The sequence below is a fragment of the Prenolepis imparis genome, unplaced genomic scaffold (assembly GCF_030444845.1).
Source record: "Prenolepis imparis isolate NDT839.2.m4 unplaced genomic scaffold, iyPreImpa1.0 SCAF_29, whole genome shotgun sequence".
Lineage (NCBI taxonomy): Eukaryota > Metazoa > Arthropoda > Insecta > Hymenoptera > Formicidae > Prenolepis > Prenolepis imparis.
In genome coordinates, this window is record NW_028141187.1 from 140,623 (window position 1) to 154,261 (window position 13,639).

General features: G+C 47.6%; 1 protein-coding gene across 1 annotated transcript; it reads right to left on the reverse strand.

Annotated features, from left to right (window-relative positions):
- Positions 1 to 6,976: 6,976 nt before the first annotated feature.
- Positions 6,977 to 8,161, reverse strand: LOC145946927 (uncharacterized). The gene has a single exon (XM_083056681.1). It carries the CDS (start codon positions 8,159 to 8,161, stop codon positions 6,977 to 6,979), a length of 1,185 nt encoding a protein of 394 aa, XP_082912807.1.
- Positions 8,162 to 13,639: the final 5,478 nt, after the last annotated feature.

The window sequence follows — 13,639 nt, forward strand, 5'->3', positions numbered from 1 at the left end:
TATTTGAGGCTAGCCGCTAGGTGATCATCCAAATTCTATCTTTGCCTTATGGTGATTTACATTTTTATCAATCTAATCTTATCTAAGCTGATTAATATTTTCTCTGCCTTAAAAGGTGATATCTGAAAACTATAAAACTCTTATTCATATTTTTGCCTTACGGTGATATTATCCATAATCATTTTTATCTTGCCTTACGGTGATATCATTTAATTCATATTTTTATATTTCTAATGCCGTATAGTGATACTATCTCAATTTTCATATTTTCTTTGTCACATTGAGCGCGTCAAGCGTGAGTCGGAAAATATCTTATGACTATATAATTATATTTCCTAATTTCTTTATAGACGCAGGAATTCTTTACTGATATATATATATTTCCTGGTTCCTGTTTTGAATCCTATAAATATCCTGGTTCTTGTATCTAAGATGAAGACAACTCCTATATAACCTGTACTACATTCAGTCCTGTACAATATATGAAATAACGTCGGAAAACAAGGAAGGATTATTCATAGCAAGAATATTGTATGAATTGATATTAATCTTGGAATAAGAATTAAGAAGTTACGTTCGGTACGTACAAAATTACATTTTATTGTTATCGAACATTTTTTGGTCCTTCGAGCCGGATCCCAAGCTTTTCAAGATGTCTAATATAGAAGCAAAGATCGCTTTACAAAAAAGTCGATTTAATCTAATACAAGATGCAGCGGATTTTGATATCGTAAAAATTTCACGTTTAAATCGTCAATTAATTAATACACGTTTGGATTTGCTTGATCAGAATTGGTCTAAATTTCAAGAAGAACATGAAAATTTATATCTTGAGATACTTTCTGAGAATAATGATCAATCATATATTAAAGAACACATGTATGAACGTTGTCAAGCGTTTTATGTATATTCTCGTGCTAAATTACTTACATATCGAGATGATTTAGAAACGGTAAATCGGCAATCTCGACCTACTCATTCGGAACATGTAGCATCATCTACCTCACAATTACCTCGCAGTGCTTTACCTCGTATAAAATTACCAAGCTTTTCAGGAGATTATCAATCATGGAGATCATTCCATGATTTATTTGTTTCTTTGATTCACGATAATGAAGATTTATCAAACGTAGAGAAGATGCATTATTTGAAGACATGTGTAACTGGTGAAGCGGCTCGGTTAATGTATAATTTGCCTATTTCTGGTGAAAATTTTACTGTTGCATGGGATATATTAGTTTCAAGATACGAGAATAAACGATTTTTGATTACTACTCAATTGGATAGAATTACAAATTTAAAGCCGCTTAAAACAAAATGCGCTCAAGGTCTCAGAACTCTTTTGACAACCATAACAGAAGCTATTGGTGCTTTACGTGCTTTGAACTGTGAAGTAGATCATTGGGATCCATTATTATTACATCAGCTCGTAAGAATACTTGATCCTGAAACTCGAGAAGCATGGGAAGTTAAACTTGGTTCAACCTCTTCATATCCGACTTATTTACAATTTGAAGAATTTCTTATTGGGAGGACACGAGCTTTAGAGAATCTTAATTTACATAATAATACTTTCTCTTCCGGATCACATAAGGATAAAGATCATTCCTCTTTTGGAAAGTCTCGTACAAAAATAGCTGCTCATGTAGCTACATCATCTAATCAAAATTCTTTTACTAATTCTTTTATTTGCCCGCTATGTGAATCTTCACATTTTTTAGCAAAGTGCGATCAATATCATTCGAAAACTCAGCAACAACGAAGGGATATGAAGCATCGACGATGTTTTAATTGTCTTGGCCCACATGTAGCAAGCAAATGTAATTCTTTAAAAAGATGTCTCAAATGTGGAAAGAAGCATCATACTTCAATTCATGACATCAACGCGTCTTCATCAAAACATTTTGGTGAAAAATCATCTAAGATAGATAATGCTCAATCTACTCAATCTAAAGAAAATCCACAGTCACAACCTTCAATAGAATGACAAAACAAATTATGTGCTCATCAATCTGGACAAGCAAATTCTTTACCAAAATTTACGTTATTAGCTACGAGTAGAGCCATATTACATAAAAATAAAGATGTAAATTTTGCAGTACGTTTATTAATAGATCAAGGATCAGAATTATCTTTTATTTCAGAAAATTTAGTAAATCATGCACAACTAAAACGCAGTTCAGCTTCAATACCACTTCTTGGAGTCGGTGGTACATATTCCGGTCACACTAAAGGGAGTGTTACAATAAAATTACAGTCCATCTATGATCCAACTTATAATTGTACAATCGAAGCCTACGTGTTACCTCGTCTAACAACCAAATTACCGCCTTTTAACGCGTCTTGTCATACTTGGTCTCATATTGCTGGACTTCAACTTGCGGATCCTGATTTTTTTTGTTCTGGTCATATTCATATCATTTTAGGTTCAGATAATTATGGCTCGGTAATTCTGCCAGGATTAATACGAGGTGATTTGTCAACGCCTATTGCTCAGCAAACTATTTTCGGATGGGTTCTTTCAGGACCAATATCAGAGAATGATATATCTAATTCAGCAAGAACGTATTATTGTACTTTGGATCATGATTTACAAGATCTTATTGCTAGATTTTGGAATCAAGAGGAACTACCTACTACAACGGAATCTAAATTAAATGAGGACGAAGAAGAGTGTGAACGACATTTTTTGTCGACTCATACAAGAGATTCTACTGGAAGATATGTTGTACGTCTTCCCCTAAAATCTAATCCTTCACTTCTGGGTGATTCAAAACAAAAGGCACTATGTTGTCTCAATAGATTATTTCAATGATTTACTTCAAATCCCAAGTTTCAAGAACTCTATGTTGATTTCTTAGAAGAATACAAAACATTGGGTCATATGATGTTAGCTGATATTTCCAGAAATAATAATTCTCCTATACACTATTTATCAGACCATGGAGTTCTTCGAGAAAGCAGTCGTACCACAAAATTAAGAGTTGTTTTTAATGGGTCTAGCCGTACAAACAGTGGTTATTCTCTTAATGATCTGCTTCACGCAGGCGCAAAACTTCAGACAGATATTTCAGATATTCTTATATGGATTCGTACACATCGATTTCTTTTTTCTACAGATATAGTTAAAATGTTTCGACAAATTGCTCTTAATCCTGACGATTGGGATTTACAAAGGATATTGTGGCGAGGTTCTGAAAATCAACTGGTAGCTTTTAGACTCACAACTGTAACTTATGGACTTGTCTGTGCTCCGTTTCTTGCATTACGAGCATTACAACAATTAGTAACCGACGAAGGTCATCATTTTCCTAAGGCTGTTATTCCTTTGACAAAGGGAAGATATGTTGATATCTTTGGAGGAGCGGATTCAATTTCGGAAGTTAAAGAGATTGTCAATCAACTTATTCAATTATGTGCAGCGGGTGGATTTCCTTTGCAGAAATGGAGTAGTAATTGTAGAGAGATTCTGCCAATGTCGATGTCGGGTGAAGAATGTGAAGAATCGTCATCTGCTGTGGAAATTGAATGTACACTTTGCAAGATATTAGGTCTTATTTGGAGACCCGACTCGGACACGTTTCATTTCTCAGCTTTACCAACATCTACTACAAAATATACTAAAAGGATAATTTCTTCTGAAATCGCAAAATTATATGATCCATTAGGACTTATCGCACCTATTCTTATAACAGCCAAAATCTTTCTTCAAGAACTCTGGTTAAGAAAGATTGAATGGGATGAACCTCTTTCTCAAGACATGCAATATCGTTGGGAGAATTTTCGAAAACAACTTCAGCATCTAGAACAATTAGCAATTCCTAGATGGTTTGGTTATGTTCATTCCAATACTTCTGTTGAAATTCATGGATTTTCAGATGCATCAGAATTAGCCATGACAGCTGTGATTTATATAAGAATTTCCAGTAACGATGGTAAAATATCTACTCAACTGATTTGTTCTAAGACAAAGGTTGCACCAATTAAACGGCTTACGATTCCACGTCTTGAACTTGTTGCGGCTTTGTTATTAGCGCGATTAACTGTACATACTTTAAAAGCACTAGCACTTTCTTACGTACCGGTGTTTTGTTGGTCTGATTCATCTGTAACTCTTTCTTGGATTTCGGCTCATCCAACCAAATGGAAAGATTTTGTTCGTAATCGTGTATCTACTATACAAGAATTATTACCTCATGGATCTTGGCATTTTGTTCCTGGGAAAGAAAATCCTGCGGATTGTGCATCTCGTGGTTTAAGGCCAGATCAATTAATTAAATTTGATCTGTGGTGGAAAGGACCAAATTGGCTTTCTGAGTCTCCATCATCTTGGCCTTCTTTCAAATGTAAAGAGTTACCGGAAACTGGTTTGGAAGAACGATCCAGACAAGTCATGATTGCCGTCACCCATCAACCTTTATACTGGGAATTGTTGGATAAGTACTCTTCACTCATGAAATTATTACGAATTACTTCTATTTGTCGCAGATTTATTCGTTGTCTCCGTAGAGAATCACAATCAACACTGATTAAACATCCCATAACACCCATGGAAATCGAGAAGAGTCGTAATTTTACGAATTGTACAACAAGCATGGTTTTCGAACGAGATTCGTATAATTTCTAATAGAGAGCTTTTGCCTAAATCCAACCCTTTGATTCGCCTTACACCTTTTATAGACTGTGCTGTATTGGCGCGCGATTCGCGTAGATAGAGCGGTACACGAGCGAGATTGGAAAAGGTCGGAGGCAGAGAAACTTCAATAATCAAAGTGTCCGTATTGCAGTGTATTTTTCGTGTCCAGTATGACAAACAAGTGTTCTAAACAATACAAGTCGGCGGGTTCGGCAATTGCAAGTGCAACGTGCGCGAGAGCAGCTTATAGTTCGGCGACGGCGCGAAAAGAAAACTAATCGACAGCGATCTGCGAGCGCGAACGGTCTCGAGACGAGTCGGCAAACAGGAATGCGGAGTCACCGCAGGCGGCTGTATCCCTTCGACCTTCGAGAAGGTTCTCCCGTTAAGAGACCAATGATTTTGTTCTTGTAACAATACATTAACGGATCGTCTCGAAAGTCGGGGGACAAAGCTGTTTATTGTTTTCCGCGCCTGTTTGCCCAGGCGAGCGAGTGTTCGAACGAGCGCGGTGACGTAAACGCGCACAGCTGATCGAAGCGCACTGAAACGAGAGCGCGGGAGCGCGAGTGAGAGCGCGACCGGCGCGCGGGAGCGCGAGAGAGAGAACGACAAACGCGCGAAATCGCGGGAGAGAGTGACAGGCGCGCGGGACGGGCCGCGCGACACTCTCATTTATCACGCCGACTAATTCTCGCGAATGAATTCGCGACATCCCGCTCGCCTCGTCGACAGGTGGTCGACGATTGATCCCGCGACTCCCGCTCTCAAGGGCATGGCCATCGTGGCGACAAACAACGGAGGTAAGAGCACACTATTTTACAGCCGTTTTACCGAGTTTCATACAGGAATCGCACAAATACACATAATTTACAGGTCGGATTTACACGAGACACGAGTGGAGCTTGAACGCGCGATCTATTCGGGCGTCCCCGGTTCCGCAGCGTCCGCTGTCGGCAGGGGTACTAATTTAACCACCGGACGGGACCGTTCACCGGCGGAGGTCCGGACGTCCACCACACGCACATGGCCATCGTCTCCAGGGTGGAGGCGCACTATCCGCGCGAGGGGCCAGCGGCACGGCGGCGTGGTCTCGCTTTTGATCAGGCACAGCTGGCCCTCGCGCGGATTCCCGCTTATCGACCACCACTTGGGCCGTGGGGAGAGGGTCTGGAGATACTCGCGGGACCACCTATGCCAAAAGTGGTCCCGCATCTGCTGGAGGAGCCGCCAGCGGCTGAGTCGGTTCTCAGGCACGTCGATGAGTGTCGGCTCCGGAACCGCGTTGAGCGGCGCCCCGATCAGGAAGTGACCGGGGGTCAGGGCGTCGAGATCCTCCGGATCGTCCGTCAGAGCCTGGAGCGGGCGAGAGTTGAGACAGGCCTCGGTCTCAGCGAGGAAAGTGGCCATTTCCTCGAAGGTCAACCGGGTCTCGCCTATGACTCGTCTCAGGTGGTGCTTAAGCGCTCTCACCGCCTATGACTCGTCTCAGGTGGTGCTTAAGCGCTCTCACCGCCGCTTCCCACAAGCCCCCGAAGTGAGGCGCCGCCGGGGGTTAAAGCGCCACTGGACTCCGTCATCGGCTAAGCACCCGACGATTCGGTGGCGCTCACGGCTCGCCTGGTCGAATAGGTCCTTGAGTTGCGTGTCAGCCCCCACGAAATTCGTACCCCGGTCGGAGTAAACAACCTGGCACAGACCTCGTCGGGAGACGAAGCGTCGGAAGGCGGCGAGGAAGGCGTCGGCCGAGTAGTCGCTTACGACCTCCAAGTGAACGGCGCGGGAGCTGAAACAGACAAAGACGCAGAGAAAAGCCTTGTAGGCTTTATGTCCGCGGCCCTTCGTCGTTCGGAGCCAGATTGGTCCCGCGAAGTCCACTCCTGTGTGTTGGAACGGCCGGCTAGGCGTGATCCTCGCTCTCGGCAGGTTTCCCATCAGCGGCTGAGGGGAGGCCGCCCGCCATCGAACACACTGCAGGCACCGATGAATGTATCGCCGCACCAGTTGGCGGCCTCGCGGGAGCCAGAAGCGCTGTCGCAGGTGGGTCAGCGTAGCCTGGGTTCCTCCGTGAAGCGTGCGACGGTGGCTGTCGTCGATGGTAAGTCGAGTCAAATGCGACTCCGGCGGCAAGATGATCGGGTGTCGCTGGTCGTCATTCAATAACGAATGCTTTAACCGCCCTCCCACTCTCAGGATCCCCTGGTTGCCTAGTATCGGCGTGAGCTTGCGGAGGGGGCTGTGTTTTGAAACAGACCGTCCGGAGGAGACGTCCTCCAGCTCCACGGCGTAGGCCAGTGACTGGACCACTAACAGCCACGGCCTCGTTCAGTTCCCCCGAGCTCAGGTCCGGCGGCGAAGGCGGACGTCGCAGAGATCTCTTTCGACAGCGCAATATCCAGGCGGTGACGCGCAGCAGCCGGCGCAGCGACGAAAAGCGGGCGAGCTCCTCAGGCTCCCGAGCGCTTGCGGCGGCCAGACACCGGGGGGGCGCTGCTCCGGTAGGTCCGGGAGATCGCAGCCGTCTGGAGGCGGAGGCCAAGCGGAAGGGTCCTGGGTCAAGAACTTGGGCCCCGTCCACCATAGCGGATGCTCCAGCAGATCGCTCGGGGACACGCCCCGGGACGCACAGTCCGCCGGATTATCGCGCCCAGGTACGTGTCTCCATCTAAACTCTTCACAGGACCGTTGTATTTCTGCCACACGATTAGCCACGAAGGTAGTCCATTTCGCAGGGTGACCTCTAACCCAGGCGAGCACGACCGTCGAGTCCGTCCACAGGAAGGTGGGGGATCCAGCCAGGTCGAGCGTAGTTCGGACGTGCTCGACCAGTTTCGCCAGTAAGGCCGCTGCGCAGAGCTCCAGTCTGGGTAGAGACACCCTCTTCAGCGGCGCGACCTTCGTCTTAGCCTGCACCAGCGAGAGGTAAGGCTCTCCGTCGCTGATCGTCCGAAGGTACACCACGGCGGCGTAAGCCCTCTCCGAGGCATCAGCGAAGCCATGGATCTCGACGCCACAAGGAGCTGCGTCGCAACGATACCAGCGCGGTATTCGTACCTTCTCCAAAACAGGGAGCTCCTCCTCGAACCTCGCCCAGGCTGCGGCATGTCCCGATGGCAGAGGAGCGTCCCAATCTAGCTGCTCCAACCAGGTGGTTTGGATCAGCAGTTTTGCCCGTACGACGATGGGGGCCAACCAGCCGAGGGGATCGAACAGACGAGCGGTTTGAGAGAGTACAACCCGCTTCGTAGGAGGGACTCCCGCCGATCTTCCGACGACGAGAGAGAAGTCGTCGCGCATGGGCGTCCATTTCAAACCCAGCACGGAGCAGGCGTCGGTCGGCAACGTGGCGTCCACAGCAGGTCGAAGCTGGTGCTCGAGCGGGACGCTTGCAAGGATTGCCCCGTGGTTAGCGGCCCACTTCCGCAAAGGGAACCCGCCCGCCATGCAGAGGGCGGATCTGTGTCTGCAGGAGGCGAACAGATTCCAAGTCCTCGGCGCCGGTAAGGATGTCGTCCATATAAACATCCCGCTGGAGGGCGGCGGAACCTCGGGGAAATCGCCGAGTCTCGTCGCAGGCGAGCTGGCGTAGCACTCGAATCGCCAAGTACGGAGCGCACGCCAGCCCGTACGTGACGGTATTGAGCTGAAAGGTCTTTACGTCGTTGTCCTCTGCCCACAGGATGCGCTGCATGTCCCGATCCGCCGGATGAACTAGGATCTGGCGGAACATCTTCTCCACGTCGGCGGTGAAGACGTAGCGATGGCAGCGCCAGCGCAGGAGCACGTCGGCGAGAGGTGGCAGAAGATTAGGTCCTGTGTGCAAGAAATCGTTTAGAGCGAGTCCCTCGGAGGTGCGAGAAGAGCCGTTGAACACGACTCTGAGCTTGGCGTTGATACCGGACCCTCGGAGCACCCGTGATGCGGCAGGTAGCAGCAGCGCTCAGCAGGCGCAGCGTCGACGGGCGACATATGACCTAGGGCGTGGTAGTCGCTCATGAAGGTCCGATACAGGTCTCGAAGCGCCGGGTCACGCTCTAGCCGACGCCCCATAGTGGCGAGCATCCGGAAGGCAGCGCGGCGCGTGGCAGTCAGGTCCGGTGGCTCTCGTCGAAGCGGCAGGCGTACTGCGTATCGACCGTCGGAGAGACGCTGGTGCGTTCGAGAGAAGTACTCCTCGCACTCTCTCTCCTCGATGGTAAGCGGCATGGGGCCGCGGGGCATTTCTTCCCACTCCCAGAAGCGGCGCACGAGGGCAGGCAGTTCATCCGTCGTAGTGCACTGAAGCGAGGTCACGGATGACACGGCGTGACTGTTGATTCCGGCGGGCCCCAGGATGATCCAGCCGAGGCGCGTCTGCTGCGCGATCGGCTCCATGGGTCTTCCCCGCCGTAGATCGTGGAGGACGATGTCAGCGTACGCGTTCGCGCCGAGGAGGAGCTCCACCGGGTCCCGACGGAAGTACTCGGGGTCGGCCAGCTCAAGTCCTCGCACGTGGGGCCACGAACACGCGCTCCCGCCCGCCGTGCCGCTGTACATTGACAGGCGCGGCAACACGAGAGCGGAGATACTGCACGAGAATTGCCTCGTACGCGAGGACAGCGCGACGACGAGGCGGCCCCGGGAGAATCCCGTCTGAATTCCGCCGACGCCAAAAATAGGATTCATTGCTCACGAGAGAGCTGAAGAGGTCTCGGAAAGCCGGCCAGTCCTCAAATTTGCCCGAAAACTGCGGCAGCTGAATCCGGGGGAGAGCATACCGCGACGTCGACGGCGTGGGCCCCGCTCGCTCCTTCTTAGACCCCTCCGCAGCCAGGAGGAGAGCCTGCTCCGCGTCCAGCAGACGGGCACGCTGCCGGAGGTAGTCTACCTCTACAGCACTCGCGACATCGTCTGTGAGGTAGGCGCTCTCAACGAGAGTGTCCCCGAAGTCCGTTATTAGCTTCTCGTGATTGGTCTCAAATTTCCTCCACCTAATGTCCATCACTGACACGGCGGATCGGACGAGGCCCATGGTGACCTTGGTGGACTCCAAGCTCTCTAGCATCTCAGTTGAGCGCGCAATGCGCGATTGAAGGTCTCGCTGAACCGCCACTAACTTTTCCATCTTCGTTCTTGACGGTGGACCGCACGTCACTTCGGCACCACAACACTCCGCACAAACGGCGAGCTCGAGAACAGTGACGAGGAAGCCGAAGAAAGGATCACGTTGATCCGGCTCGAAGGACCAGAAATGTGCTGTATTGGCGCGCGAGATTCGCGTAGATAGAGCGGTACACGAGCGAGATTGGAAAAGGTCGGAGGCAGAGAAACTTCAATAATCAAAGTGTCCGTATTGCAGTGTATTTTTCGTGTCCAGTATGACAAACAAGTGTTCTAAACAATACAAGTCGGCGGGTTCGGCAATTGCAAGTGCAACGTGCGCGAGAGCAGCTTATAGTTCGGCGACGGCGCGAAAAGAAAACTAATCGACAGCGATCTGCGAGCGCGAACGGTCTCGAGACGAGTCGGCAAACAGGAGGGATACAGCCGCCTGCGGTCCCCTCATTTTGCGGTGACTCCGCAGGCGGCTGTATCCCTTCGACCTTCGAGAAGGTTCTCCCGTTAAGAGACCAATGATTTTGTTCTTGTAACAATACATTAACGGATCGTCTCGAAAGTCGGGGGACAAAGCTGTTTATTGTTTTCCGCGCCTGTTTGCCCAGGCGAGCGAGTGTTCGAACGAGCGCGGTGACGTAAACGCGCACAGCTGATCGAAGCGCGCTGAAACGAGAGCGCGGGAGCGCGAGTGAGAGCGCGACCGGCGCGCGGGAGTACTGGTAGAAGAGGTATATGTGCTACGCTACAAAGTGATTGTGGAACAAACTTTGTTGGAGCTGATGCAACTTTAAAACGTTTTTTCGAGTCATCTTCTAATGAATTACGTGACCTAGCCTATCTTCTCGCTAAAGATAACACTGAATGGAAATTCAATCCTCCATCAACCCCTCATTTTGGAGGAAAGTGGGAAGCAGCTGTAAAATCTATTAAATTTCATTTACAACGAATTTTAAAGGATACTATATTAGTAGTAATACTATGAGAGTTCTAACTCAGGTCTTCTGAGGGGGGTGCGGGGCGCGGGGGGTTCTCCGCGGCGAGGGGTATGACGTCACGCGGGGCGGGGGTATCTCGTAGGCGCGGGGGCTGACGTCACGCGGGTGGAGGGGGATGTTTCGACAAAAGAGGGGGAGTTTTCTGAGTGCAATATTTGTAGATGGTATCTTTACGACTTTTTTATGAGGGTTCTTAGACATTTTCCCCAAAAAGGTATAGAACAAGCGCCGATGATTAACAATTTTGTACCCTCGTTAATATAATTTTATTACAGAAGCGCCGATGTCCGGCTGCTCGTCAACGGAGCCTCTACCTATTTGCGTTGACGTTCGGCAGCTTTGTACCCTCGCGGAAAATCTCCCATAAAAACGAGAGCGAAACATTTTTCTTAATATTTGTTAAGGAAGAATGCAACGTATCGGCGCCAACGTTCGGCAGCTTGTGTCCTTACTCCTCTATCCATAAAACCGATATCTCGGGAAACTATCTTTTGAGATACGCCAAATGTTAGAAAAGAAGATAGAATTAGGTGAAATATATATAAGGAGGATGAGAGCGCGTCAAACCATAGTACGATTTGAAAGCGCATAGATGCAGCGGTGAAAAAAGTTTAGTGGTTACTTTCTTGTATTAGAAGTGTTAGTGGTATAATAGTGAATAAAAGAAATAATGGAAAACATCGAGCAGAACGAACGCGACCTGTTGGAGCGGTCCCGCCAAGTCACCACCTTGGGCGAATATTTTGAATGGGCGCTGCGCTGCGACTTTATCAAACTGCTCGAAGAACGCAGTCGTGTCAAGCGTCCGCGACTCTCCATTGGATATAGACAATCTTTGGTTGCTAGAATCGCGCGACTCGAGGGTGCAAAGACTCGATTGCAGAGACAGTTTATACCCAGTGGTGGTAATTACAGTGGCGGTAATTACAGTGGCGATAATAACAGGGGAAGACTCGTTTGGCGAGAGATCGATACCGCGTTCGAAAATCGGATACTGACAGGTGCGGTGATTAACGCAGACTATATCGAACCGCGACAATTTTTGGAAGACGCTAGTAGTGTAGTACTCGAGCAAGTGCAAGATGTTATAAAAATACACAACTGTGCAAAAGTAAATACCGTGTTCAACGGTGAGTTTGTGACAGGTGATAAGCGCTCCAACAAAAGCATTAACACGCGAAATTATGAACTCTTTCGCACGTCCGATTTACACGAGTGGTATGAGCGACATGTCATCGAATCCACATTGGCGTCATTCGAAGAGTTTCAGGAACGTGATAGCGGATGGGCATTGTCACGAATCCTTGATCTTACGGTCAATGTCAACAAGTGCAATCCTATGCGCGCGGGGTGTTATCTAAACTTACCGCGAGAAATTATGACGAAGAGAGCAGTGGTGAACGTGCAGTCTAAAGACAATGCATGTTTCGCGTGGTCAGTGGTGGCCGCTCTGTACCCCGCCGAAAGAAATGTGACACGGGAATTTTCATATCCTCATTACACGACAGTGCTAAATTTACAAAACATTGAGTTTCCGATGACGTTAAACCAAATTAAAAAGTTTGAACTGGCAAATAGCATCTCAATCAACGTCTACGGCATTGAGAGGAAGAAGGAATTATCTATTCTTCCGATACAGCTCACCGATCGGAAGAGAGAAAAACATGTAAATATGCTGTATGTGGAGGAGGACGACAGCGTTGGGCATTTCGCGTATATAAAAAATCTATCTCGGCTTGTCAGCACGCAACTGAGCAAACACAATGGTCAAAAATATATCTGCGATCGGTATGTATATTTATTGCAAACTATATAATAATTTTAAATAAAATTGTAAATAAAATTGTAATTTTTTTTCACAGATGCTTGCACTTCTTTAATTTGAGCGAAAAATTGGAGGCTCACATTGCGGACTGTCGAGAAATGAACGACTGCGCTATCCGATTACCAAGCGATAAAGACAAGTGGCTCGACTTCGACAACTACAACAAAAAGGAGCGATTTCCCTTCGTGGTGTACGCCGACTTGGAGTGTGTGCTGAAGAAGACGCCGGAACATGCGTCATACTCCCAACATCACGAGATATTTAGCGTTGGGTATTACGTGCAATGTTCTTACGACAACTCGTTATCCGCGTATAATTCTCGCCGTAGTATCGATTGCGTTTCATGGTTCGCCGAAGAACTTAAAAATTTAGCGCATCGCGTAAAGGGTATTTTGTCTGATAATGTCCACATGACAAAATTAACGCAAGATGAATGGGAAAAATTTCATAGCGTCACGCAATGTCACATTTGCGAGAAACCGTTTGCGCCGGATGATACACGCGTACGCGATCATTGTCATCTGACCGGGCGATACAGGGGTCCCGCGCACTCAAACTGTAATCTAAACTACAAAGACTCTTATGTCATTCCTGTAGTTTTCCATAATCTATCCGGCTATGACGCACATTTTATCATAAAAGAAATAGCTACCGCGTATGAAGGACGCGTAGATGTGCTTCCAATAACAAAAGAAAAATACATTTTATTTACGAAGACTGTCAATAGTACCGACGACGATAAAGATCGGAAAGCTTGCATGAAATTACGATTCATCGATTCATACAAATTTCTCAATGCTAGTCTTGACAAATTGGCATCTTTTTTGAATAAGGATAAGTTAAAAATTTTGCGTTCCAATTTTTCCGCATTATCCGCTAACAATTTTGAATTATTAACGCGAAAAGGTGTCTTTCCGTACGAGTACATTGACTGCGTGGACAAGCTGCAAGACACGCGTTTACCATCACGCGAATCGTTTTACAGTTCTTTAACCGGTGACACTGTATCCGAGAGCGACTACGCACACGCCGTCAACGTGTGGCAGCAGTTCTCCATTCAAACCTTGGGTGAATACAGCGATCTGT